The sequence below is a fragment of the Balaenoptera acutorostrata genome, chromosome 1 (genome assembly GCF_949987535.1).
Source record: "Balaenoptera acutorostrata chromosome 1, mBalAcu1.1, whole genome shotgun sequence".
NCBI classification, from domain to species: Eukaryota; Metazoa; Chordata; class Mammalia; order Artiodactyla; family Balaenopteridae; genus Balaenoptera; species Balaenoptera acutorostrata.
This window is the reverse complement of record NC_080064.1, coordinates 55,837,241-55,863,989: the sequence shown is the minus strand read 5'-3', so window position 1 is coordinate 55,863,989 and position 26,749 is coordinate 55,837,241. Positions and strand designations below refer to the sequence as shown.

The 26,749-nt window shown below is 43.4% G+C and overlaps 1 protein-coding gene across 1 annotated transcript in view; it reads right to left on the bottom strand.

The window, feature by feature from the left end:
* Nucleotides 1-22,053, bottom strand: part of CACHD1 (cache domain containing 1) — a 212,037-nt gene extending 189,984 nt beyond the window's left edge. The window contains exon 1 of the mRNA XM_007164743.2: nt 21,206-22,053. Within this exon, the coding sequence (XP_007164805.2) occupies nt 21,206-21,445 (240 nt within the window). The 5' untranslated portion in view covers nt 21,446-22,053. The remainder of the gene's footprint in view (nt 1-21,205) is intronic.
* Nucleotides 22,054-26,749: the final 4,696 nt, after the last annotated feature.

Below are 26,749 nucleotides of genomic sequence, written 5' to 3'. Positions count from 1 at the left end.
TATAATCCTACAACAATTATGAACGTACCCCCAATTTTTACAGTGAGGAGCTTGAGGCTCAGAAGGGCAGTGAGAAAGCTTGGATTAAAATCCCAGTTTCTCCAAACAGGCTTTTGTGAGTTGGCCTGGGAACTAGGTCTGCTTTTATAATCCCTCTGGGTAAGTGTTGTTCTAAACAACAGGCTTCAAAATGAGCTTTGGAAGCCAGACTGTTTGTAAACAGGATCGCTGGAACTATTACATCTCTTGCCACCTTTGGGAGCACCTCTGCTACTTAAAAATCACTTTTAGTTTGAAGCACATTCACAAAGCCTACAAGAAGGTAAGCATTCCCTTTCCTGTCAAGACAGTGCTAGGAGATTGGAGAATGAGGTAAATCCCAGGTAGCTGAGTTGAAAAAAGAAAAATCCAAGGGAAGGGTTTATAGGAAACACACAGAGGAAGAGTAAAGCACAGTAATTGTTTACAGGCCACTTGTGAGTCTTCTAAAAACGCCATAAATAAGAAATGCGGCTTGGGAGAGACTAGCCTGAAAAGACTTAATCCCTCAGACAATTCCTCTTGGCCACGTGACCCATCCCCATCCACCAGGCAGAAGTCTTGACCATTGCATTCACATAGTTTCCCTGAACTGACTCTTGTCTCCCCGCTGTTCCCAGCCTGCTTACTAATCACCCCAGTAGAATGTCTGCTTTACGCAAGCAGGATTGTATTTTGTTGACTCCTGTTTTCAACATCTAACAAGAATGCCTAACTAGTAGTAAACATTAAATATAGTGAAATGAAGGATTACTTATTTCATTGTTTACTTAATTTTCCTGGTTAAATTATTTAGCTGCAAGAATCATTTCTTATGTTGAAAAGGTGTTATGTAGTGATATGAATGTTTTGAGGGAAAAAAGCATCTATAGAATCCTAATCTGATGAGAAAACTAAGAAGAAACAGTCCCGGGACTTCCCTGTGGCCAATGCAGGGGACACGGGTTTGATCACTGGCCCGGGAAGATCCCACATGCTGCGGAGCAACTAGGCCCGTGCGCCACAACTACTGAGCCCACGTACAACAACTACTGAAGCCCACGTGCTCTAGGGCCCGCATGCCGCAACTACTGAGCCCATGTGCTGCAACTACTGAAGCCCACGCGCCTAGAGCCCGTGCTCCGCAACAAGAGAGGCCACCGTGATGAGAAGCCCACACACCACAATGAAGAGTAGCCCCCGCTCACCACTACTAGAGAAAGATCGCACAGCGACAAAGACCCAACGCAGCCAAAAAATAAATATAATTTAAAAAAAAAAGACTCTCTCCATTATAAAAAAAAAAAGAAGAAACAGTCCAATGTCTATACAGTTTTGATCTTAGTCTCATAACAAAGAGAACCAATGTATAAAAATGAAATTCTAATGAAATGGAAGGTACTTAAAATTACTGAATAAGCCATCCTGCTTGATAGATTGTATGCACATTTAAAGTGGATTAAAAGAATGGATGGAGGAACAATGGCGGTTATGTTAGCAGGCTTTCCATCTCTTGATTCAATGTCAGATATTTTGGGACTGGCACCACAAATCTTTACTTCAATAATATATGAACATGCTAAATGAAAAGTCAACAGAAGTTCACTGTGTTACATTCAAGTCCTATAACTCTTGAATCAACTCAAACAGAAGACAGATTTTTGGAGGGTAAACTAAAAAAGGATACTTTTCATAATTTACCTCCTTGATAATATTTTACCATGTCAAAATGAGATTCCCTGAACAATGGATTCTCGATAACTTTGTCCAAAATAGATGGTAATTGTTCTCATAACTATAAATCTCTCAAAAATCATTTATTAAAAATCCAATACTTTGTATTTATGTTCAAACTATAAATCTCTCAAAATTTATTTATTAAAATTCAATAAACTTTGTATTTATATTCACTTGAAAATATATTAACTATTATTTCATTTCAACAACTAAATGAACTAAATGCAGGCTGTTTAATTACCACACCCTAAAGTAGCAATTCTCTTCATGACTTTTCTAAACATCACTGTGGAACAGACACAGCCAAACAAGAAAAATTAGGGAAGAGCACATGGACATTGGTCAAAAAAACAAAATTTGCAAAACACAAATTATAAAGTATCTGCCACCGGGTGCTTAGAAACATGATTCTGTCTATAAATCATATTAAGATGTATTGGTAGTCTTCATAAAATGTAAACTCCACCAGCATGGGTAATTCCAAACCATAATCACCTCACATAAATCTAAAATTATATTCTAATATAGAAATTATTAGAATTGCCTTCTAAACTAATTGATTTGGATTCTTCTATTAACCAAATAGATTAAGCAGTCCCAGATCATCATACTGACATGACACCATACCTATTTTTCATGTAAGTGATCAGTAAATAATTTTTAAGGGGGGGCCGGAGGATGGAGTCCAGCATAAATAAGACACCAGCCAAAATAAAGAAAATCATTCCCATATTCTACTGTCACTGGAATGATGACAGAGATAACTGTAGTGAATATTTGTGTTACCTTCTTGCTGTCCAAATCACTCAATTATGTACCTGTCATGAGATGTGGGTGGAATCAATCCCATGCCCCGCTCTAGGAACAGGAACTGATTGGCACAAACGAATGTCATCCCATCCTCTTGCGTTCCACTAACCAGAGTAAGGTCCAATCAGAATGAAGCCAAGGCTTCCTGCGAGAGAGGGGAGGTGTTGTCCTCTTCTGAAGAGTCTGATGTCCCCAGAGAGACCTGGGATCACTGAAATTATTTTACTACAGGCAAAGCCAGACTGAAGGTTAGCTAACTCCTAGAGGGTGATAGAGCCAGGGGGATATTGGGGTGGGGGTGGACAAATGGAGCCTTCCTCTAATTAAACAGTGCCTGAAAGTTCACATTATATATAAATCTTTCAGTTACTTAAGCCAACAAACTCCTTATCCTTTAAGGCAGTTTCATGGGTTGTTGGGATGGGTTGTTACTTGCAGTTCAAAACATCCTAACAGAACCACAGACGATGATAATGAGGGGTCTATGACATACACACATGGCCACCCTTACAACAGCCCAGGGTTGAGGCAGGTATTATTTTTCTATTTATAAAGTGAGAAAACTGAGGCTCTGAAGAGGGAAAAAGGACTTATCAAAAGTTACATAGCTGGTAAGCTAAGATCTCAACTGCCTTTGATGATCAATCACTTAGTAGAGTATCTGTACATAGGAAAGAGATTACCACTGTTGTCTCATATATTCTATATTGAAAAGTCTTATTTTCTTGAATTGCTCTTCTACGGCAGCTGTCCTACTTTCTTTCAAATCACAGCCTTGGTCCAGTGGGCCTTTGTTGATGTAAAGCATTAAATAACACAGTTTCATCATATTTAAATGAAATCACAAAGGTAAATGTGCCAATACCTACCTGTCCATGAAGAACACATAGCTTCATTACTCTAATGGTCTCCCTGCCTCCATTGCTGCCTTTCCCCATCCCCACCACATACAACCAAGGTACCCAATAGCCAGAGGGATATTTCTAAAGCAAAATTCAATCACAACCACGTCACTCTCTGCCTAAAATCCTCCAATGGCTTCCCATTTCAGCCAGAATAAAATCCAAACTCTTTGGTTCCCACTGTAACTATCCTCTCTCCTCCTCCTCCACTCCCACCCTCCTTCAGTGCCTCCTTTCAGCCTCTCAAACACACCAACCCATTCTCCTCTCAGGCCCTGTGCTTCCTACTCCTTCTCCCGGCTCCTCCCAGGTCTACCTCCCCAAGCCCATTTAAGTCTCAGCTCCCCCAGGAGGCTTCCTTTAAATGGCACAGTAGCCTAATTTAACTCTTTCACAGAACTGATCAGGGTCTAGTGTCATTTTGATTTAATTTTTGCATGCTTAAATATTTATCTCACTCTCCCAGAAGGCAAGCCTCCCAAAGGCAGGGACTGAGTTCTGTTTACCATTGTACCCCACACCTAGAACAGTGCTGAGGTGTACAGGAGTACAGGAGGTCAGTCAATAGTTACTAAGATTGACTGATTAAATCTACAACTCTACTCAGGACACATTAACCAAAGCTCTTATATAATGCTTTATTTCTTGCTGAAAACAAGAACTGAAAATTCCTGAATTCTCTTTTAAAGATTTTTATCTATCCTAGATTATACTTGATTCTTTCTAATCCTGGGCACCATTATTCTTTAAGCTGTGAAAGCAAATTTCTTGTGAAAACAATGTCACTTAAAAAAAGCAATTTATATCAATACATATGGCAACTGCTAACACCTATAAAAGAGGAGATCGAGGGCTTCCCTGGTGGCGCAGTGGTTGGGAGTCTGCCTGCCAGTGTGGGGGATGCGGGTTCGAGCCCTGGTCTGGGAAGATCCCACATGCCGTGGAGCGGCTGGGCCCGTGAGCCACAATTGCTGAGCCTGCGCGTCTGGAGCCTGTGCTCCGCAACAAGAGAGGCCGCGATAGTGAGAGGCCCGCGCACCGCGATGAAGAGTGGCCCCCACTTGCCGCAGCTGGAGAAAGCCCTCGCACAGAGACGAGGACCCAACACAGCCATAAATAAATAAATAAATAAATAAAATATTAAAAAAAAAAAAAAAAAGAGGAGATCGACAGTAACACAATAATAGTGGGGGACTTTAACACCTCACTTATACCAATGGACAGATCATCCAGACAGAATATTAATAAGGAAACACAAGCTTTAAATGACACAATAGACCAGATAGACTTAATTGATATTTATAGGACATTCCATCCAAAAACAACAGATTACACTTTCTTCTCAAGTGCACACAGAATATTCTCCAGGATTGATCACATCTTGGGTCACAAATCAAGCCTCAGTAAATTTAAGAAAACTGAAATCATATCAAGCATCTTTCCAACCACAACGCTATGAGATTAGAAATCAATTACAGGGAAAAAAAACGTAAAAATCACAAACAAATGGAGGCTAAACAGTACATAACTAAATAACTAAGAGATCACTGAAGAAATCAAAGAGGAAATCAAAAAATACCTAGAGACAAATGACAACGAAAACACGACAATCCAAAACCTATGGGATGCAGCAAAAGCAGTTCTAAGAGGGAAGATTATAGCCATACAAGCCTACCTCAAGAAACAAGAAAAATCTCAAATAAACAATCTAACCTTACATCTAAAGGAACTAGAGAAGAAGAACAAACAAAACCAAAAGTTAGTAGAAGGAAAGAAATCATAAAGATCAGAGCAGAAATAAATGAAATAGAAACAAAGAAAACAATAGCAAAGATCAATAAAACTAAAAGCTGGTTCTTTGAGAAGATAAACAATATTGATAAACCTTTAGCCAGACTCATCAAGAAAAAGAGGGAGAGGACTCAAATCAATAAAATTAGAAATAAATGGAGAAATTATAATGGACATCACAGAAATACAAAGAATCATAAGAGACTACTAAAAGCAACTCTATGCCAATAAAATGGACAACCTGGAAGAAATGGACACATTCTTAGAAAGGTATAGCCTTCCAAGACTAAACCAGGAAGACATAGAAAATATGAACAGACCAATCACAAGCAATGAAATTGAAACTGTGATTAAAAATCTTCCAACACTAAGTGTCCATCGACAGATGAATGGATAAAGAAGATGTGGTACATATATACAATGAAATATTACTCAGCCATAAAAAGGAATGAAATTGGGTCATTTGTAGAGACATGGATGGATTTAGAGACTGTCATACAGAGTGAAGTAAGTCAGAAAGAGAAAAACAAATATCGTATATCAACGCATATATGTGGAACCTAGAAGAATGGTACAGATGAACCAGTTTGCAGGGCAGAAATAGAGACACAGATGTAGAGAACAAATGTATGGACACCAAGGGGGGAAAGCGGCGGGGGGTGGTGGGGGTGGTGTGATGAATTGGGAGATTGGGATTGACATGTATACACTAATACGTATAAAATAGATAATTTAAATAAGAACCTGCTGCATAAAAAAATAAATAAAATTCAAAAAATAAAAAACAACTTGTAGAATTTGGCACTCATAAGAAAATTAAAAGTACATCTGAATATTTTTTCTAAGTACCTCTCAAAACTCAACAACAGGCACATAGGAACTTTCAGGAGTAATGAAAATGTTATAAAACTAGATGGTAATAATCATTGTATAAATCTACAAATTTAATTTAAAAATCAGTAAATCATTTTTTTTAAAAAAAAATAACGAAAAAAAAGGGAAATAACCCAATTTAAAAGTGGGGAAAAGGTTTTGATATTGCACCAGAAAAGATATACTAATAGCAAATAGGCACATGAAAAAATGCTCAGCACCATTACTCATTAGGGAAATGTTCTTTAAGACCACCATGAGATACCACTTCACATATTTTACCATGGCTAACATTAACATGACTGACCCAATCGAGTTCCGGTGAGGCTGTGGGGCCACCAGGACTTTTATCCCTTGCTAGTGGGAATACATAAGGACATAGCTCCTTTGGAAAACAGACTAGCAGTTTCTAACAAAGTTTAACATACACTTAACATGGTAATCCCACCCCTAGAAATATGAAAAATTATGTTCAAACAAAAACTTGTATGGGAATGTTTACAGTAAGAATATTTATAGATTTATGGCCTCAAAAAATCCAAATGTTTTTCAATTGGTTAATGGATAGACAAACTGTGGTACATCCACACAGTGGAATTCTACTCAGCAATAAAAAGGAATAAGCTACTCATATACATAACATGGATGAATTTCAAATGCATTATGTTAAATTTAAAAAGCCAGACTCTTGAGGGATCTAATCACAAGGGAAAAAAATTGTAATTATATGTGGTAATGGGTGTTGACTGGACTTAGTTTGGTGATCATTTCACAATATATACATGTATCGAATCATTATGTTGTACACCTAAAACTGAAAATGTTGTATGTCAATATTTCTCAATAATAACAACAAAAAAGAACCATCAAAAAAATAAATAAATAAAAAGAGAAAAAAAATTAAAAAAAATAAAAAATAAAAAGCCAGACTCAAAATGCATACTGTAATGCCTCCATTTATATGACACTCTGGAAAAAGCAAATTAGAGATGGAGATGGTTTTCAGGCGAAGCAAATTGGGGAGTGGGGGAGGGGAAGGAATGACTAAAAAGAGCAACAGAATTTTGAAGGGTGATGAAACTTCTGTATTTGGATTGTGCAGAGAGTTACATGATGTGCATTTACCAAATTTCATGGAACTCTACACCAAAAAGAGTACATTTTCACACCCATTAGAGTGGCTACTGTAAACAAAAACAAATGTTGGCAAGAATGGGAAGAAATGAGAATTCTTGTGAATTGCTGGTAAGTATGTAAAATGGTGCAGCCACTATGGAAAACAGTATGACTCTCTGTCAAAAATTAAACATAGAATTATCATATGATATAGCAATTCCACTTCTGGGTATATACCCAAAAGAATTGAAAGCAGTGACTCAAACAAGTATCTATACACTCATGTTCATAGTAGCATTATTTACAGTAGCCAAAAGGTGGAAGCAACCCAAGGGACCATCTATGGATAAATGGACAAACAAAATAATGATATATATTTACAATAGAATATTATTCAGCCTTAAAAAAGGAATTTCTTTATTTTTATTTTATTGATGTATAGGGATTCACAATTTCTTCTGTACAAAGTGATTCAGTTATATATGTGTATATATGAATATATATATATATATATATATATATATATATATATATATATACACACACACACATCTATGAATTGGATAAAGAAAAACACCACAAGTCTGGTCTCTATGGCTGTGAGTCTGTTTGTATATAAGTTCATTTGTGTCGTATTTTAGATTCCACACATAATCGATATCATATGATATTTGTCTTTCTCTGACTTACTTCATTTGGTATGATAATCTCTAGATCCCTCCATGTTGCTGCAAATGGCATAATTTCATTCTCTTTTATGGCTAAATAGTATTCCATTGTATATGTGTATCACATCTTCTTTATCCGTTCATCTATTGAGGGACATCTAGGTTGTTTCCATTTCTTGGCTATTGTGAATAGTGCTGCTATGAACATAGGGGTGCGTGTGTCTTTTTGAATTACAGTTTTGTAAAAAGGAAGGAACTTCTGATTCATGCCATAACATGGATGAACCCCGAAGACATGGTAAGTGAAATAAGCCACAAAAGGACAAATATTGTATGATTCCACATATACAAGGTACCTAAAGTAGTCAAATTCATAGAGGTAGAAAGTACATAGTGGTTGCCAGGGGTTGGGGGGAGGGGGAAATGAGGAGTTATTGTTTAATGGGTACAGAGTTTCAGTTGGGGAAGACAAAAAAGTTCTGGACATAGATGGTGGTAATGGCTGCACAACAATGTGAATGTACTTATTAACGCCACAGCTGCACCCTTAAAAATGATGAAAATAAAAAATTTTATGTTATGTACATTTTACAACTTTTAAATTAAAATGAAAAAATGTTCAACCCACTTCACAAAGATTTGGTTCTAAAATTTAAAGGCCCCATTAAAAAGTGATCATTGTTATCTGCGGGGAGAAAAAACAGTACATTTTACTGTGTGTAAATCCATCTATCTATCTATCTGAATGAATGCAATACAATGGGGGGAAAGTACATCTAAGTCATTACTGCAGGACTTCATTGCTGTATTCAGAGTTTGCTCTAGTTGTTCTTCCCCCCCTTCCAAGAAAAAGAATAACATGGGAAGTATGAGTATTTTTTTAAATTTATAGGTGTAGAACAATGAAGCCACATTTAAATTTTTCATGAAGCGATAGTCTCCCACCCCCTCTCCCCCTCCCTCTCTCCTTCCCTCTGTTGCAAGAGAGAAACAAATGACCTGCCACAGATTTTCCAACCTCCAGACCTCTACAGATCCAGGGTCTTTCATCGTCCATCTTCACCCTTCGAATGGGTCCTTACCAGTAACGGCATGACCAAAAGAGTTATAGGGAAATAATTACACTTGCATTGATTAGAAAGAAGGTACAAATTCCTCATTTGCACCATCTTTCTGCTGGCAGGCTAATAAGTCAGGCACCTGGCTTTCTTTCAGTTCTTTAAGTATGCCAAAGTTTGGCCTCAAGACCTCTACACGGGCTCTTCCCTCTGTTCCAATGCTAGCCCTTGCCCTCCCTGATTGGCTAGCCCCACTCCCACCTCTCCTCTGATTGGCTCCTCCTTTGAATCACCTCCTCTGATTCCTTCCCATGCCATCCAGTCCAGAGTTGTCACTCCCATTCACCTTATCCAGTTAAGTATTTGTTGAGTAATTATAAATGCCAAGCAGCATTCCATAAGAAAACAGCAGTGAATAATACAAAGCTTACCTGTGGGAAGTTAAGGGGCATGACAAACAAAATGAATGGGGTAAGGAGGCAGAGTAAGGAGAGACAAGGGAGGATACTGTTTTAAAGAAGATGGGCAGGAAAAGGTTTTTTGCTCTTCCCAGACAAAAGGAAGAGCAAGTACAAAGGCTCTGGGGCAAGTGTGTGCTTGGAGCATTAGAGGAACATTGTGTGTCGGGAACGGGGTGCGGGAACTGGGTGGGTGAAGGGGAGATAAAAAATAAGGCCACAGGGCTTCCCTGGTGGCGCAGTGGTTGAGAATCTGCCTGCTAATGCAGGGGACACGGGTTCGAGCCCTGGTCTGGGAGGATCCCACATGCCGCGGAGCGGCTGGGCCCGTGAGCCACAATTGCTGAGCCTGCGCGTCTGGAGCCTGTGCCCCGCGACGGGAGGGGCCGCGATAGAGAAAGGCCCGCGCACCGCGATGAAGGGCGGTCCCCGCACCGCGATGAAGAGTGGCCCCCGCTTGCCGCAACTGGAGAAAGCCCTCGCACGAACCGAAGACCCAACACAGCCAAAAATAAATAAATAAATAAATAAATAAATAAATAAATAAGAAAATCCTTAAAAAAAAAAAAAAAAAAAAATAAGGCCACAAAGATATCAGGGGCCAGATCACACTGGCTGTGAAGACCACTGTAATCTTGGATTTTACTCTGAGTCAGATGGGAGCCTTTAGAGAGGTTTAAGCAGAGAAGCAACATATCTGACATATTTTTAAAAGATCTCCCTGGTCGTCTTCCTAATAATCCTTGTTTCCTTCATAACATTACTCAAAAAGTGTATCGCTTATGTTTATTTATATGATTACTTCTTTAATGTCTATTTCCCCTAGTAGGTGGTACACTCCCGTAAGAGATCCTGTCTCTCTTGTGTTAACCACGAACTCAAATCCAAGCACAGTACCTGGCATATAGTATGTGCTCAATAAATGTTTGTTAAATGAACTAACTGATGAATTTAACCTCTAGGATTAAGTAGCTCTAAGTCCATAATTTGCAAGTACACACACATTTTTGTATTTTTTATATTCCTAAGTGGCCCCGATATACATACCTACGCTTTCTCTAACATGAAGAAATTAGACATCAGAACCAACTAATACTTAGAGTCTTAATGTGCTTACTCTGCTAGACACTGTCACTCACCTGAAACATTTTAAATCTTTAGTAGCAAGTGTAGGCTCAAGACATTTCACTTAAGTCTAGACTAAGTAATGAAACAAACATAGCAGCAAAAGCTAAATTCAGAAGAGTATTAGAAAGTTACAAAATCTACTGTCTAAAGATGACCACACAATTTCAGTAGTCCAGACCTTTTCTGAGTCCTCGCCATGTGCCAGAGACTGTGCTAACAGACCAGAACTATACAGATGAATAAATCTGGGCTCTTTCTTGTGAGAGCTTACACTCTAATAGTCCTCATCTGTACAAAGCTTTACTGTTTGCAACTCTTGCCCGCATTTATTAACTGATTACACATGGATGCAAATAAAAATTTCCAGGCCTCCTTGGTCATCTGAATTTACACTAACTCTGGAATATCAACCCATAACAAATGAAAAGGTTCACAAGTCAGCACACAGTCTAGTCCCCCCCAAGGACTACAAAAGGGGCAAATATCCCCAGTTCACATAAGGTCAGGAACAACCCAGAGACAGTTCCCGAGAGAGGGAGGAGACAAGCAGCAAAAAGCAGAAATCTGGCTCTCCTACAGCAGCCGAGCGTAGCCCTCATTCAGAGAGGACACCATCCAAGCAGAACGCAGCACCTTGAGCACTTTAGCACCTCCTGTCCCTGAGCTGCCAGGAGAAGCACAGGCTTTGGAGAAAGCCAATCAACAAACATGGGTGGAATTAGGACACGGCATCCAGGATCCTGACAGGGGCCCAGGGTGCAATCCAGTGGACAAAAAAAATCCCATGAAGTTTCATGTGAATTAGCAAATGTCTGATAAGAAACCCAACAGGTCTTTCTACACCGCTCATTCCCAGAGATGAATGCGAAGATAACAGCAAAACTTTTAAAACGTGCACCACCCATGAGGACATAAAAATATCCTCAAACCATTTATAAATACTGTAACACATATCAGGGAGGTGACAGACTTCAAAATTTCTTCTTCAAATATCTTTTCATGGTTATACACAGAACTGTAATTGTTAAGGCTTTATGGTCTCCCTGTGATTTTTTTTTTTTTTCCTATTTAGAATCCTTACTTTATTTTCAAGTGACATGGAACTATGAAGACTATTTTAAGCTGGTTATATGCAGAGTCAGGGCAGACTGATGAATCTGTACTTCAGAGTATTTATGGATCATTAACTTCTGGCTATTCCTCTTTTGAATTAAGATTTGTTTAAAAAAAAAAAAAAAAGAAAGCTGGCCATCATATACTAGACTCAGTTTGTCTTGTTTCCTTAACATACTCCTTATCAGCTCTGCCACAGCTGAAGTGATTCCAAAGTGCTTTATGACACACTTGGATTTTCTCCCGCTAATAATTCCTCCTTCCTGCCCATGACTGGCAGGCTTCTTCCACACTGCAGTAATGTGGGACAGCTAATTATCTACCAATCCACCTTGCTATTCTGCACTTGGCAACTTTTATCTGCACAGGACAGCTGCACTCTCCCCGTTTGAAGTGAAATGTCAGTCTCTGCTAATGCAACACGACTTACATCACTAATGATGTCTCCACACTTTGCAGAAACAACTCAAAGCCTAATTAAAAATTCAGGTTCATTCTCACTGGCTTGCCGATTTTCACTGCCCTTCCACCAGAGCCTCGAAGTATCTTTTCAAATACTCGATGCAAACAGTAAAATTTAAAAAAAATATCCAAGGGGAATCCAGAAAAAAAAAAAAAGTGCTGGAGTCTTGGGCTTTGACCGAGCCTTTAAAATAACTGTTATGGTTGGAACAGAACCGGGAGGGTATCATGTACAACAGATAAGAATTTCCTCCACTGGCTTCTATACTACAATGACGATAAAGGACACTATTTCCAGGGATATATGGACCAGAAGCTACTTTTCAGTGGACCCACGCTGGTATTTGGGTGTTGGAACTTTTCTAACTGTAATTAACTGAGAAATCATGTGACTATGTAAATCTGAAGTAGGGGAAAACTTCTTTTGAATTCAGAACAAAGTGGGCAAGGTAAAGAGGCATTCAAATGACATTTATTTTGTTTCATTATCAAATCAAATAAACAACCCCTCCAAAGTAATGATACTATTACAATTTTCACAAAAAGAAAGAACTTCATACTTTGAATAACTGGGGAGAGATATGCAGTCCCAAAATTCAATTCTAAAATAGCACTCTGCCTGAAAATTACAGGTGGAATTTCCTTCTGTAGCTTTTATATAAATACCAAAAAACCAAAGTTGTTCCTCCCTTAAAGTTTTGTTTTCTTTTTCCGCTTTATCTTTTTAATTAAAAAATTTACTTTGGTGGTACAGGTTCACAATTATAAACAGCTATTGACCACTTAAATTTGTTCTTTTAAAAACTATCTAAAAATATCTAACATTGTGGTAAGTCTCAGAATTTTTGTATTTCTTCAGTGGCTCACTGACTTCTAGGTATTTAAGTAGCTTTAAAACAAACAAACAAACAAAACAAAACCCAGTGAGCTGTCAAATTAGACTATCAGCTTTAAGTTCTCAACCATAAAAGAAATAAGCCAAACAGTTTTTTTCAAAAGAGGAATGTAAAGTTTCTTAAGTCAAGTTTCCTTTCCATTTTAAGGCAATCTTCTCTAGGAAAATGGAGCTCCCATGGGGTAGAACTGTGAAAAAGGTCAAAAAGCAAGAACCCTAAAACCAAGACCTGAGTTCTAAGTCTACCACACGTACTACTGGTGTAACCTCCAGAGAGCCACTCTCCAGTGGGCCTCTGTTTCTCATCTGTAAAATGCGAGAGGCAGATCTGACTTTCTCTCTGGTTCTTCCCAGTTCTCATGGCACCCGGTGATCCGTGGATCTGACAGGTCGGGGAGAAAAGGCATGCCCAGGGCAGGCCTGCTGAGCCTGGGTTTGTACAGCCCCTCAGGGCAGGCCACAGGACCACAGTGGGAGGCCAGCCAGCCTGTGTGCAGGCCAGAAGCAGGGAGACCGCAAAGCAGGCCCTCCCGGAACTGTACTGGGGGAGGCAGAACCTAGGTACGGAGCAGGCCATGGGATGTGCTGGCTGCTAATGGTGCCTGAATCCCAAATCACTGCAGCTGAGCTTTCTAGGCACCAAGCTCCTCATTTCTCCAGGTTCCTATTCCCCCCGCTCCCCCCCAGAGCACATCCCCTCCAAAGACAAGAGACTCAGGCACAAGCAGCAGCTAGTTCCCAACTCAAACACTACGAAGCTACCGCCAGCCATGTTGAAACAAAGGGGAGAACCTGCGAGAATGGAGGGAAGGAGGGTACGGCCACACTGAGCCCTCATCTAGACCTACCCAAAGATCTCCCCCAGACTGTTCAATTGCATGAGGCAGCACTTATTTCCTTGTTCAAGCTGGTATAAACTGGGTGCTCTGTTACCTGCCATGTGTCTTGACGGACATGAAGGATCCAAGGACCCACTACCTGACTTCTGTCTACTTCTCTGACCTCTTCCTGCACCCTTCCTTCCCTCCAGCTCTCTAAACTCCAAATCTTAAGGCCATTTTTCCACTCCTTGAAGGCGTCATCACAAAGGAGACTTCTGGGAACTGCACTCTCTGACTAACCAACTCCTATTCATTCTACTTTTCCTGGAAAGCCTTCCAGAATCCCTCTGCACCCCCAAATAGGTTAACATCTCTGACATACTTTCTCCAAGCATTCGGAACCTCCTTTCTCATACCATTCACTGCCTTGGAAATTAACCGATGGCTGCCTCAGAACGAACATAGTGCCTGGCACCAAATAAATATTCGATGACCATTTGTTTAAGTAATTAGGATGACAGGGAGCTCATCTCCTAAAGCAATCCAATTTAGAACTCTTCTAGCAGAAAGTTGTCCTTTCTATCATACAGAAACTTGCTTCCCCACAACCTTTGCACACAAGCACTGATTTTATCTCCTGGAGCTCACTGAATAATTGTAATCCAGACACTGCAAATTGGTGGCCTCTGGCCTGATCCAGCCTACAGGCATGTTTGCTTTGGCCCACACAATGTTTTGTTTGTTTGTTTTGTTTTTCAAATGTGAATTATTTGCCAACATTGTAAGAATCAAGAGATTTCATCTAAAAACCAGATACCCAGCTTCTCCTGAAAAGTGAGTCATGTGGCAACACGGGACCCTCATTGCCACCGGGCAGCAATCGGAGGAGCTGAGTAGTGGCGCAGTGGTGGAGAATCTGCCTGCCAATGCAGGGAACACGGGTTCGAGCCCTGGTCTGGGAAGATCCCACATGCCGCGGAGCAACTAGGCCCGTGAGCCACAATTACTGAGCCTGCGCGTCTGGAGCCTGTGCTCCGCAACAAGAGAGGCCGCGATAGTGAGAGGCCCACGCACCGCGATGAAGAGTGGCCCCCGCTTGCCGCAACTAGAGAAAGCCCTCGCACAGAAACGAAGACCCAACACAGCTGTAAGTAAATAAATAAATAAATAAATAAATAAATAAATAAGTCATTTAAAAAAAAAATTATAAGTATATATCCTCCAAAATATTTGTATTTATGGATTGCAAATTCTATACACTAGTGCAGCAATATATTATGCATATTATAAAACATTAATATAGAAATTAAATAAGGATGCAATAAAAATGTTATGGATGAAATTCTGTGATACCTGGAATTTGCTTCAAAATAATCTGCGGGGGAGGGGAAGAGCATGTGGAGGCAGAGGCAGATCTGAAACTAGTGTGACCACAAGTTGATAGCTATTTAAGCTGGGTGAGAGGTACAGGAGCATTCTTATGCTATTCTCTTTACTTCTGTATATTTTTTCAAGTCTCTGCATTTAAAAAGCTTAAAAGTAAATAAATAACTATGAATAGCAGGTCTAATACTTTCCTCACAAGCCCCAAAGGATGGTTTTGCATCACATCCTTGAGGTCCGTGCACCATACTTTGGTAACCCCTGGGCCAGAGGACTGACCACATGTAGCTTAGATTTCAGTTTCATTCGGGCTCTGGAGTTGCATGTTTGTTGGCGTCCAGGTTCTGTGCCCTGGCACTAAATAGATTGTCCCATATTTATTTGTGTTTACTGACTGTTCCTATGTTAGACCTTGTGCTCAAAGATACTTCCCTCCATTAACCAAATGAAGCACGAAGACACTCAAGTTCAGGGTGATTTAATAACATGCTGGAAGTGACATAGTTAATATCTAGCTGAGTCAAAACTGTCGCCCTTTATATGTTTTTGACTTCCAATACACTTTTACATCAGGTTCAAGCAGATTCAAAACAAATCCCACTGCACATAATACCTAACATCCAGAGTTCTGCAAGTTTCCTGTCTGTTCATCCACTTAAGCTCAAGGAAGGAACTCTTCAAGCAGCAACCAGAAATAGCACCAAGTTAGAAAGTGTAAAACCATCTCCTTCCCCTCCCCCACACCCCACCAGACTCAAGTACGACAGGCAGGAAAAGCATAAGCACAGGCGACAATGCCAGCTAAGACAGGTATCAGTGGAGAGGAAGGGGAGGAAGTACTAAGCACACCAGGGAGAGTCCCTCAGAAGTGATTCAACATGCTTTTCCTTGGGCTCATTCTTACCAAGTTCAACTCAAAGCCATCCACCAATGGTCAATTTCCCTCTACTCCAAATGTTCAATCTCAGAAGAAAACAAGGCCGCAGTTTTCCCACTAGGGCTTATACTGCACATGGGGCACAGAATCAAACAACATTATTTGCAAATACAGGTGATTATTTCATCCCTAAAACATTCTCGATTGCCTAAGTACACATTCAAATCATCCTAAAACATGCCATTCCTGGTATGATGGACATGATTAAGGGGCAAATGCCAACCTTGCCTAAACATAACTGCAAATCAGCACGCAGTTATAGTAGAGCCACCAAGATGTTTATGTCCAATAACCACAGGAACTCCGGGCCTGATGGCCAAAGAAATGAGATAAGACGTGTGGCCATATGCAGAGGTACAAGAGTCACAGCCACCCCCCTTTTCAGGTGCTTAAGATATAACAGCTACCTTGTCCAGTACCACCAAAGGGCATTAGAAATGTCTGGTGAACTGCTGATTTGGTTACCCTTAATGTCTGAGGCTGTTTCTGCTTGCAGGACTGGCCTCTGTGTGCGGACAGTTCATTTAAAAGGCCAAGGGAGGAGTAGCCAACTTCCCTTACCTCACCAGATGGGCTTCGGCAGCCCTCCTCTGTACTCCCATAATGCCCTGTTCCTCTCTCTACCATGGCACTAGCCCACTGCTTTCTAACACCCCTCTGCCTCTCCCTAACCCCCGTATCATACCACCTCCTTTTGTATCTGTCTGCATCATCAGTTGAGAACTTCAGGGCCTGGAGCAGGCCTTATTTACCTTGTATCCCCAGCTTAGCCTAACCCAAGGCCCCTCATAGAACAGAAGCCTCCCCCAAAAGTTTGTTGAATGTATGCCAATATGAAAAATGAACTTACGTAATGCTGTCCTAGGGCATACAAAGAAGGCCTCCCCTTTCACTTTCAGCTGTAGCCACTGTTTACAACACTGCTCTGTATTTTCAGTCAACACCTCACCCCTACAGAGCCCTTCAGTTTCTGAAGTCACGACTGTCCTGGCTGCTGCTCTTTCTCCAATTTGAGTTCAAGCTCAAGTTTGTGCTTCTGGTATTTCTTCTGTCCCTGCTGGAAGGACCCTCCTCACCCACCCCTCTTCCAGGCCCCAGCTGTCTGACCAACCTGCTAGTGTGTCTGCCAAGTTCACAGTGACTATGCCCAGCCCAGCAGAGCTGAGTTAGAGCTACCATCAAGGCGGGCACCCTGTACGTGTGCCAGGCCCTTGCTGTTAGGAAGCCTGTATTGTCATATAATGTTAAATGGGCCTTATAAGTGCCTGGTGAAATGGCTCCCAGAGCCCGATATGTCTTCTAACAAGCAGGCATTGTTGCTTAACTGTTTTACCTGTGCAACCTTACCTCCGCCTGCACGTTGCAAACTCCTTGAGGGGCTGTGCTGCGATACCTCCCTGTAAATCCCCCGAACACCCAGCTAGCATAATGCTCTGTGCCCAGCCAGCTTCCAAGGAATATTTCTCCATTTAAGAACTACCACGTCCATCAACAGTTCCCAGCCCCAGCTTCACATCAGCAGGTGCCTTCACACACACTATTGCCATGAGGTCCACAGAGCAGACCTCTAGGAAGAATCATCATTTCCAGGTTTGCAGATAAAGATCACCCAACTTCTCAAGTGGCAGAGCTGGAACCCGGGTTTCCAAATATCCAATGTGGAGTTCTTTCCACTCCACGATGCTCCTCGATAAAAACTTGTTGCATGAATGAAAAAGCAGAGGCAAGCCTCCCTGGACACAGCCACTCTCTGCTCCCTAGATCTCAACGTCGATGGCTTCACTCCACGAGACCCCTGAGGAGACGATGATTAGGTTTTTGACTTTTACCCATGATGTATGGGGTCTGCTGCCAGGGGGTCAGTATTCAGTGGCAGCTTTCCCAGGGCACTGGCAAAATTAGTTGGTGCAGATCATTTAGAGTTTTTTTGTTTTGTTTTTTTTAAATTTTGTCCATTACTAAAAAGGAACCACCACAACAAAAAAAACCATGAGCAGGCAGCCTCCATGAGAAAACCTTTCCAAGAAAATCTTTAAGATAGATCGCTTTTCAAACTGTCTTCTCTATCAGCAAGCACAAAAACCATGCCATGGGAAACTACAGTGCTGAAAGAAGGCCTGGGTTTTGTTTTTGTAAAATTACTCCTTGCGCCTGTCCTGTGGGAGAGGCGGCAACAGGCCTCCTTGGAAGGCTACTTCGCAATTTCTCAAAATTAAAAATGGTCCTTGGAGAATTTCAGCAGCAGCAACTTAAGTCTGGAAATAGGCTTTTAATGTATAAACTGACCTACAGAAAGTTTCTTGTCAAAGAAGATGCTGTCCTGAAAGGTCTGCACTGTACTGGAAATGCCAAGGTCAAGTGAAAAGAGTCGATCCCTTAATCAAGGGAGGACATTCTTTTTCTGCAGAGACATCACCTCTCCCCAACCCCCTCGTATCTACAGATGGAAGTTTGACCCTGCTCACCTTAATGCCCAAATGAGGCTACCTGCCTCTGAGCAACAGATTAGCTCCACGGCTATAAAATCCAACATGTCACAAGGGAGGACTATATTATCTGCCCTTTAGGCAGCTAAACCCATATAATTTCAGACACATTGAACAAATCCCAGAGGTTTACAGAGGAAAATGTGAGGCTCGAAACCTTTGTTCTACGGGCAAAAAAAATCTAACCTGCCTTAGATTTTTACAAGTGTTCCCTCCCCCCAAAAGCTGACAGTCTAACAAAATTGAAAAGAGACCCTTTCCCCAATTTTCCCAGAAGGAGGCAAGTGGCAGATCAATGTACAGCTCAAGAAGAAGAATTTAAATACAGTATGTGCTGCTCCTTTCAAAAAAGGAGAGAAGCCACTTCACATTTTGCCAGACAAAACCCTGTCCCCAGGAGGCCAGTTTCCACAATGAGGTTGCAAAGGTGTTAGAAAGAGGCCAGTTGGGAGGAGATAAAGGGCCATTTGGGCACAAACCCCCCACCGATCAGAGCTTTTTTTCTAAAGTGTCTCCTTTTCAACAGGGAAGCCTTTTAAAACTACATTTGCTTTGGATCCCTACCTGAATGACAATGTGTTGGGATCCGATTTCACCTTTTGTCAAGGATCGGGTGAGAAACAGTAAAACTGCTGTCAGCATCTTAGAAAAAGCTAGTCCTTAGCTTATATGGTGAAGGGGGAAAAAACCCCTGAGGTCCCTTGTCCAGCCCTAGTGATGGGATGAAGGTGATAAATGCCTGCTAATCTTACAAACACAGTCCAAAACTGCAACGTATTAAATTTCCTTTATTAAAAGAGGGTCTCTATGCAAAAATACAATTGTTTGTCCTCTGAATTGAAACATTCATCAGTGGAAAAAGAAATCCTCGTTTTTCCCTAACATTTTAGTTCATTTCCTCTAAAGGTCACTTCATTCCTAAGATCTCTGTCAGCAATCCTCAGAAATCAGAAAACGCATATGGAAAAAATTATAACTTAATCTGAACCTAAAAGATCTGCATAGAAAAGTTAAACGATGTATCTTAAAAGCTTGTCTACTATTATGCAAATGAAGAAAAATCGGACTCTATTGCACTTCAGGGCCGGTGCCTGCAAATAAACGCAGCATTGCCATTCAAGCAAACCATCCACTCCTCAACCTCACCTCCCTCCTAAAACAAAACAAAAAACACAACAGTCTTTCACTACAGCGGTAAAGGTCTGTGGAACTAGCTTTAGGAAAAACTATCATCCTGGGAGAAGACTGGGGCGTGGGGGGGGGGGCCGGGGGGGGGGGCGTAGGGTTAGGGAGAGAGGTTTAAAAAAAAAAAAAAAGACATCAGAAACCTGAGTCCCAAGTGACTTTAAAACACCTCTCTCGGTGGGAGGTAGAAGGGTGGTCACGGTAGAATCGAAATCAGAAACCTATTTCAAGAACACATTCCTGGAAACTTCGCTCTTTCGAAGACCACATTCATCACCATTATTATTGTTAGAATACATAAGAGGATGAGGTTATTTTACGGAAGAATGTTATAGCAAAGGTTTCAGACTCGGAATGTCATCTCAACCTCTCCTCCTAATCTAGTGGGCCAAGGAGGTTAAAATAAAGGCGCGATAGAATCTCCAGGTGGTTTCTGTTTAGCAATTTTTTTACTACTATTGGTTATTAGTAACATCTTCAGGATTCCTTACTGGCCTCGGGCAATCTTTCTTTAGCCCCTTCCTCTCCTGGGGAGGACGGACCTGGTAAACAATTTAGAGAAATGGGAACCTTATTCACTATGCTCCCTTTCCACCCCCCACCTCCCGCAAAAGGCATACACAAAACAAAAACAGCCGACTGCGCGCAACCAACAACAGCGACAGCCGAAAGCAGCAACAAAAAAAGTCCACCACACAGGACGAGTCGGGAATCTACCCCGAGTCTACCAGGCCAGCCCCTCCCCCAATACACCCGGGCGGGGAAAGGGAGCGCGGAGTTCACTCTCTCGGCCGCTCTCAGCCGGGACCCAGGTGGCCCCGGAGCTGCTGCGCACGCAGCGATGCCTCCCCTCCCGGCGCCCACTGCTGCGCCTAGGTCTGGGGGACCTGAAGAGGTGATCAAGGGGGTACACTGGGAGCCTCGGAAAATCATCCGGGCCAGGCGGGACCGGCTGCCCTGGGATGGGTACACAAAGAGGGAAGGGGAGTTTGCAGGGGTGGAGGGGTAAAAAAGACTGCGGGGAAATGCGTGCAAATTAGGAAAGGAGGTGCGAGGGAACCTGAGAATCCTTGCCGAGATAATGGAACTGTGCCGGGGGGCGGGGAAAATGGGTTCTGTGCAAAGGGCAGGGGCTTCTGCAGAGGAGAAAGGGAAGGGGACCCGAGTGCTTGGAAGAGGAGTTGGTGTGTAGTCAGGGGGTCCATGGGGAGGGCGGAGGTGTCCGGGGCAAAGGGGACTCTGTGCATGCCAGCGAGGTCGGTGCTCGTTTAAGGGGACCTGTACTGGGGATGAGACCGGGCTCTGCGCGGAGGAGATAGGCGGGATGCCTGGCAAGTTCGCGGGCGCGAGGGGGTGGTCCTTACCTGCATGGTGACGACCCCCAGCTCCTCGGCCGCCAGCCTCCGCATCTGGCTCGCCAGCACTTGCGCCTCGTCCAGGATGGAGAAGTCGGCGTCGGCCCCGGCGCCCAGCAGCCAGCCCGCGGCCAGGCAGAGCAGCCAGAGGGGCGGCCGCCGCGCCCCAGCCCGGCCGAGCGAGCCCCGACCCCCGCGGGCCAGGGCGGCCGCCTCCGCCGCCTCCTCTTCCTCCGGCTCGCGGGCCATGCCGCCTACCCCCACTCCCCGCCGACGGGCTCCAGGCGCCGGGAAGCGGGGAGGGAGCTCCGGGAGGTGCGCCCAGGGCCCGCTCCGCGCACCCGGCAAAACTTTCTCGCCCTTCTGCAGCCGCCTCTCAGCGCCGCGGCGGCTCCCGAACTTAGGGGGCGCCCGGCTACGGCGCGGGAGCGCGGGCGGCCACCATCTCCGGGCTCCGGTGGCCGCGGCGGGAGAGGAAGCGGCCGCCCCAGCCGTCCGCGGGACCCCGGCGCCGGCGCGGCCCCCGCGGTGCGGCGGGCGGCTGGGAGAACTGCGGCGTCCGCACCGGGTGCGCGGCCGCGGGGCTGACAGGCGGAGACGCCGAGCTATCGCTTCCCGCGGGTCCCGGCCGAGCGAGGCGGCGGCGGCGGCGAGGGCGGGCGGCTGCACCCGCGGAGGAGGAGCGGCGACCGGGCTGCTATGCTGGGGCAGCCACCCGAGCGAGGCGGGAGAGGGGGAGGTTTAAAAAAACAAAAACAAACAAACAAACAAAGCACACTGAAAGAAAGAAAGCCAGCGACGGGGGAAAGGGAGGTGTCTGGTGCCACCACGCTGCGCTCCGGCTCCGTGCACTTCCCGGCCCGGCGGCCGCCGCGGCTGCGGTGATTTATGGAAGCGGGGAGAGAGGCGGGGACATTCCCCCGGTCGCCCCTCCCCTCTCCCTCCCGCTCCCGCCTCAGAACCGGCCCCTCGAGACGCCACGGGCCCGAGAGCAGCCTCTCGGCTCGGGTGCCAGCCCTGCCGGGGGTGGGGTCCCTGGGACCTTCTGGTTGCCGGGGACAGCTGCCCACCCCAGCTCTCACCGCCTCCGCCCTCGCGAGGGACTCCGGGGTCCCACCCATCGAAAGTCCCTTGAAGTTCTAGGACGCTGGCTTTCTGCCTGGCGGAGATTCGGGAAGGAGGGGACTGCTGTTTGTGCGTCCACTGCCCTTCTTCGATGTTATTAATAACAATAGCTAGCATTCGTTGGATCAACGGATTCCTTCGATGTTATTAATAACAATAGCTAGCATTCGTTGGATCAACGGATTCCTTTTTTTTTTTTTTTTTTTTTTGACCAACGACTCTGTGCCCGGCCCAGTGCTCTGGGGTTTGTATACATTATCCTTTAATCCCCACCACATCCCTGTGAGGTACTATCTTTATCCCAAAATTTTAGGTAACAAAGACCGAGGCTTAGAGAGGTGGAATGAATTGCCCAAGGTCACCCAGGGGATAAGAGGCAAATCCAGAATTTAAGCAGATCCGAGACTCTTGCTCTAAAATAGGACATAATTCTTTCTGCCTCTCTTTGGAAATGAACCATCTGATCCCGTCAAAAGCAATAAACAAAACAAAACAAAACCCACAAAACTACTGAGCGGGAATTCGCCCCACAACAACTAATTTCTCTGAAGCCTGGGGAGGCAGTGTGCTTCCTTCCTTCCTGCTCCTGACTGCTGGCTCAGGCCCTCTGAGAGATCACCTGTTGGAAGCACCTGGAACAAATGGATGAAGGTTGTGGTAGGGGCCATTCTTAGAAGCCTCTTAAGGTTCCGGCTTGTAGGTTCCTAGAGGACAGAGCCGTGCCCAGGAAGATGAAGGCTGCCTAGCAGAGGCGGTAGCAGGACTAGATCTCGGCTTTGGTGTTCTCTTCACTTTACAGCAAAACCTTATGTTTTACTTCTTTGACTATATTGTATTAAAAACCCATTTTGGGGCTTCCCTGGTGGCGCAGTGGTTAAGGATCCGCCTGCCAGTGCAGGGGACACGGGTTCGAGCCCTGGTCCAGGAAGATCCCGCATGCCGCGGAGCAACTAAGCCCGTGCGCCACAACTACTGAAGCCTGTGCGCCTAGAGCCCGTGCTCCGCAACAAGAGAAGCCACCGCAATGAGAAGCCCGCGCACCGCAACAAAGAGTAACCCCCGCGAACCGCAACTAAAGAAAAGCCCACGCACAGCAACAAAGACCCAACGCAGCCAAAAATAAAATTAAATAAATAAATTAATTAATTAATTAATTTTAAAAACCCATTTTGCCTCACGGTTGTTTCTCAGTTCTGAATTCCCCAATCAGTGTTATCTCTGCTCTACTCCATGTTTTCATTTTGTGACACTCCCCATTCTGTGCCCCCTTGAGAGAGGCACATGGGACTCTTGGAACACCATCATTTATTACGTACGATGCTCGTTTTGCATAACATGTCCTGGAACCAAGATAACCTCATCGAGGGCAGGGACCAATCCACCTCTCCATCATCCACACTTAGCTCAGTACCAAGCACAAAGTAGATAATGTGAAAACGATTCTTGAATTAATGATGGGATAAAAAAAAATTCTGTTGTCTTTTATCCCCAAAGTTGACTTGACATTTGGTAGCGAGATGATCCTATAACTTCTGTTTTTCATTGTTATACCATTGCATATGATTGTTAATCAGTGATACAAAACTGATGTCAGTCCCTGTGGTAAGTGGAAGAGAAAAAAAAAATGATAAAGGGTAACTAGCGTTAATTTTTTTGTCTTAGATTCTTCAAGGTCACTGTCATCAAAATTGTCACACATCTCTAAACTATCCTTCTGAAACTCTTTCAAATGGCTTCTCCATCTTTGCGCAGCCTTTGTATCTTGCTATTTCTTGGGGTCCTATTTCTTGAGGTTATAATCCTATGTCCCCCTTTTTTTTACTTTAAGTTTTTTTTTTTTGAGAACTCTCATGTTACACCCACACCTTTAATTACCACCAAGACAGCAGAGTTTTGCAAATTTCTAAACAAAGCTCAATCTCCCTTTTCAGTGGGATTTCCAAAATTCCAACTATTTACTGGCGTCTCTACTAGATACACTTGAACTAAAACTCATTCCTGCTTTCTCCCACTCTCCACCTAAATCTATACCCTGCTGTAAATCTGGGTGGACGTCATGCATGCTCCAAACCAGGTACCTCACTCACCACATCCATCCCCTGCTCTCCATCTGCACCCCACTGGCTGCCTTCAGCTTCTCATCACAGCTCACCTGTGATCATGACCACAGTCTCCTCTCAGGTCTCTGTGGAATCCACCTCACCCCCATCCTTCTATTCTCCACGGTAAGACCAAAATCACCTTTCTAAAAGTCAAATCCGAACTTGTCTCTCACTAACCTAATCATTTCTGGCGCCCCATCACAGAGAAATAAACAACACAACAAACAAGTCTTTCTGGGCTCTGGCATATCTGCCTTTCTGGCCTTCCATAAGCCACTCTGCCTCTCAAATCCTCACAAACCCCAGAAAACACTTTTGCTGGTGGTGTTGAAAGCCCTACCCTTTTCCCCACCTGACAAGCCCCTATTGAGCTGAGATGTCACCTCTGTGAAACCTTCTCTGACACCAAACCCCACAGAACTGATTGCTCCTCCTTTGGGTCCCTCTAAGTCTTGTTTCTTCTCTTAGCACTGATTATCCATTGGACAGTCATGTTTTCTCCACCCTAATGCTTCTCATTAGGTCCACCAACCACCTGTAGCTTTAGGAGACTCAGTAAACTGCAAATCCTGTGGTCCATCTCAGGTCCACTGAAGCAGAATTTCTGGAAGTGGGCTAGGTCCTGGAATATGCATTTTACAGACCCCCCTGCCCACCCCCCCATGAGTCTTATGAACTGCTGAGAGACGGCAAACAAGCGCCCCAGTATGAAAACTCACTCACCTGGGAGCTCTGGCGCTTCGTCCAGTGGCTACACTCTATAGAGTCTCAATACCGAGAAAGGGCCACTAACAAGTAAAAGTCTCAGAAAAAGTCAGTTGCCTAACAACTTTTAAATGGTGGTGGCAGCGTGCAAACACGGGTCTTCAAATGGCAAGCTCTGAGCTACTAGTCTGGTGTTAGAGAAAAGGTTTACACACATATGTGCTGGCACATGATAGACCAATAAAAGCTTGTTGCCCGATAAACTAGTAATCCTTAATGTCTCCAATGCATTTAAGTAAAATTGCCCTACCATCAGCCCCTCTCAGCACCAGCGGATTGTTCTCTGAGGGGCAGCTGATTAAACCTGGGTGGGCTTATAACATCAAGTAGCCAATCTATCACACCCAAGGCATGGCAAAAAATTAGCTGGGTCAAGCAACTTTTCATTCTCAAAAAGTTTAGGGAAAATAAGAGGAAAAAGCAATTAGAAGTGGCAGTTGAAACAAAAAAACATGATTAGAAGTCAGAGGGGACATGAGTCCCATAAGACATACTACAGGAAGTGTATAGCTATAAATACATATACAGATATATATATTTATATATAAACATTTTTACACACACACACAAAGATGTATATGTAACCATAAATGTGTATGTGTGCATGCATGCATATACAGCCATATAGCATGGTAGCTAAGAGCAGGGTTTTTAGAATTAGAAAACCTGGATTCAGATCCCAAGGACAGTACTTATTAGCTGTGTCATCTCTGTAAACCTTAACTTCTCTTAGCTTCAGTTTCGTCATCTGTACTTCATAAACACTAACACCCAAAGTTTTTGAGAAAAGGCACATAAAACACTTCACATAGCACCTGGTACGTAGAAGCACCCAATAAATAGTGGGGATGTCTGCAAGCTGAAGTTATGAGGGAGCAAACATTACAAAGGAGCTAAGAAAGCCAAGCAGAGAGAAGAGAGAGTGGAGTACACAGAACATGTGGCCTGAGAGAGGCCATCCCCCAGACGCAGAACTAACTGGATTTCAGAACTTTCCAATTACAGTCCAAGTCTACATGTTCTATTAATAACAGACTCTCTCTTTCTCCCCTCTGTCTTGATGTAATTCTAAGGATCAAGTTCAATCATCCATTCGTACAGAGAGGACACTCTTGACTATGTAACTATTTGAATACAAAATGAGGAAAAGACTGGTAAGTGGGCCACAATTGTCCGGAAGACTAGAGACCACCATGAAAGCTGTCTGATAGATTAAGCTTCTCCCTAGAGTGCCCTGTACTCCTTGCTTGTGACTGAGTTGGACACCTGTTCATTATGTTTCCTCTTCATAAGCTCTAGCGCTTGACATGCAGCCTTGTAAAAGTCCATTTATAAGTCTGTTTTCTCCATCGTAATGTTTCTCCAACTGTGGCCTACAGGCTTCTACAGCAGAATCACCCATCAGGGACTTCATTTGCCACATTGTCAAGCACAACTCTAGATCCAGAGTAGAAACCCAATAAATGTTGGACCAAAGAACTGGGAAAAAATTAAGAAAATCCATGAGTCATTAACTCTGTGCCAAGAGTAGCACTAACGATATTGTTCCTTGGCTGCTAAA